Source organism: Aplysia californica, unplaced genomic scaffold (assembly GCF_000002075.1).
Source record: "Aplysia californica isolate F4 #8 unplaced genomic scaffold, AplCal3.0 scaffold00278, whole genome shotgun sequence".
Classification (NCBI taxonomy): domain Eukaryota; kingdom Metazoa; phylum Mollusca; class Gastropoda; order Aplysiida; family Aplysiidae; genus Aplysia; species Aplysia californica.
In genome coordinates, this window is record NW_004797548.1 from 504,237 (window position 1) to 506,926 (window position 2,690).

The window sequence follows — 2,690 nt, forward strand, 5'->3', positions numbered from 1 at the left end:
TGATTTTAAAGTTGCCAAAAATTTACGGCGTCCACAAATTTCAAACGCCTGTCATTTTTTTATTTATTGTCCGATTTCTATAATTCAAACACCAAAGTTCATGGTTTGCATAGTTCTTTATGATGCAACAAACATAAGTTTGATCAAAGCACTTTGAAATTTGGGTTTGTGGTACCTACTTTAACTAACTACTTCTTCCAGTCAGATGACTTTATCTACTTCTTCCAGTTGACCGACTTGGCCCAATGACCAGGTCAGAGTTAGAGCACAATACCACCACAGACTTACGGTGACGCCTCTTTTACTCAAGCAGCGCTCGATGACTCGCACCAGGTTCTGGTCCAGGAAGTGGAAGTGCAGGAAGGCGTTGAGGAAGGAGAGCAGGAGCTGCGGGGTGACGAGGTGCACGTTGACGTACGCCCACCGGCCCAGCTGTGTGAGGATGGCGGGGTTGTAGACCTTGAGCTGCACCAGGCTGTCCAGACACTGCATGGCGCCCTCGGCAGACAGACCCGGCCACACGCGCTGCATCGGCTTCTCCAGCAGGGACACCAGGCTGCGGTTCTCGGGGGTCAAGGTCACCATGGTGAGGGGCAGGGTCGCTTCGGTCATGTCGCTATATCTGAGGGTACAGCGCCACACACAGGTTACACGGATGAGCTTACACGGATGAGCCTTTTTTCTTTTTGGTTTTAGTTTTAGCTGAAGTTTTACGGCACTTGCAACACAAATTAAGTCATATAAGGGCCAAAGATTAGAGGTGTTACAAGAGGCTAATTTTAGAAGAGGGAGAAGAGATAAGGATGATGGATGTTCGATAGGAAAGAAAGAGCAAACCACATCAGGGCACCCACCAACCACCTACTCATTTATAGAGTACTAATAATTAAAAGTATTACCAAGGGGTTAACCAAGAGACCACCAACGCCACAAAAACGCATGTCTATGCAATAATAAATATTCATCTTAACGCTGAGAAAAACCACAAATTCATACAAACACAACCGACAAGGTAAAGACAAGCACACATCACAAAATAAAATGACAGGGACTATTGAGTGCTGGGTAAAAAAAAACATCAACACATGAATTTGTACTGTATTGGACAGCAATTTTGTTCAAAGTGGAATTAATCACTATCCAACTTGCTCTACTGAGATTACAATTTTTTTCACTCCACTCTGAGAGAAACAAAGCAATAGGCTGTGTCCCCATTTGCAGGATTGGTTCGATTCAGTCATTCCAACTGAGCCAGGGCCAGCCAGATTTTCCTCCATCCACGGGAGGGCAAAATCAACAACCGTGCACAACTGGAATGAATTTGAAGGTGACCTCCAAAAACGAAACAAACACATTTGTGTATCAAGGCCCTAAGTAGACAGTCAAACTGAACCGACCCTGCCAATGGGCACAAGCTATAATATGTAAACTGTGAAGCACACACTTAGTGTTGGGAACGTACCTGGTACCCACGTGGATCCAGATGTCGTCCAGAAGACTAGAACACTTTGCCTGAGACACCTCTCTGTTCTCCTGAGCTTTGGCACAAAACTTGTCGAAATACTGGGCATTTTTCCCGCTCTCTTCAACATTACTGGAGAGGAAGCGGGACTTTGTTTCTGCAGCAATTGTCATGGTGGACGTCTTCGGCATGCCCGGGGGTGAAGACTTTGACGACAACTCTTTCTTCACACATTTCAAGATGTTCGCCAACGTGAGGAGCTCTTCCACCGAAAAAGTGCTGTCACCAAGTCGACACTGAATCTCTTGGTTCACGGCATCCATGCACGAGGGACTGAAGCCATCAGCGGCCAGGTAACACTCCACCAGTGAGATCAGCGTCTGATTGGACAACTGGGCAACGTCATCCTGAACAGTGTCGTAGAGTTCCCTCATCACCGCTGACCGGATGAACGAATGAATCTGGTTCCAGTCTGTGTTCAGATGCTTTAAGACATGAAGTCGCTGGAGGGCGAAGGCCGCAGAGTAACCTCTGACACGATCCGACGGCACCTCGAGCAGACGAAACACATCGCTGACAGACGAACAATCGTGAAGAATTTGACGGAAGCTGGCTTCGAACTCGGACTCTTCTCTAATGCTTCCTCCAGAGTAGGTGTGTGTGGTGAAGGGAAACCAGTCTCTGGTCACCCTACGAATGAGAATCGGGAGCTCCTCAATGTCATTCCCATCCTGCATCAGCATCGTGGACTGGGTCAGAACTTTGAACTTACCCGCATCATCCGAATACGACCTCGTTCGAACCCACTTCTCGGCCCTGCGAGCCGGACAACAGGAAGTGGTTGCACATGCATCGTGCCCGCTGAAATTCTTCTGATAACAAAGAGTTCTCAGCGAGCCCACGACTCCCAGAGGGTTCTTCAGCAACACGTTCTTGAGACTTGCCATCTGGGAAATAATCAAAAGTTTTCTTTTTATAAACAGAGGAAATGGCTGGAAAAACATTTTGTAGCATCATTGTGAGATCAAGCACTCGTCAACATATGGAATCGAAGCAACTGGTCGATTGGGATGTTTTGACTTTATCTTTTACTTGGAGCTCAACACTCAACACCTCTTCTATGCCCATTTCCTTTTTCTGAGGGGATTTTACTAAAAAGTGTTGATCAAACTCAGAAAAAAAAGTACATTTGCAGTTTTGGAACAAACTTTTGAGGACATTTTGTGGG

General features: G+C 46.4%; 1 protein-coding gene across 2 annotated transcripts in view; it reads right to left on the bottom strand.

Moving 5' to 3' along the window:
- Positions 1-288: 288 nt before the first annotated feature.
- Positions 289-2,690, bottom strand: part of LOC101854645 — a gene marked incomplete at its 3' end in the record, with an annotated part of 4,382 nt that continues 1,980 nt past the window's right edge. The window contains 2 exon segments of one of the 2 annotated variants that reach the window (XM_035970515.1): positions 289-622; positions 1,463-2,411. In XM_035970515.1, the coding sequence (XP_035826408.1) occupies positions 289-622; positions 1,463-2,409 (1,281 nt within the window). 2 annotated transcript variants of the gene reach the window in all.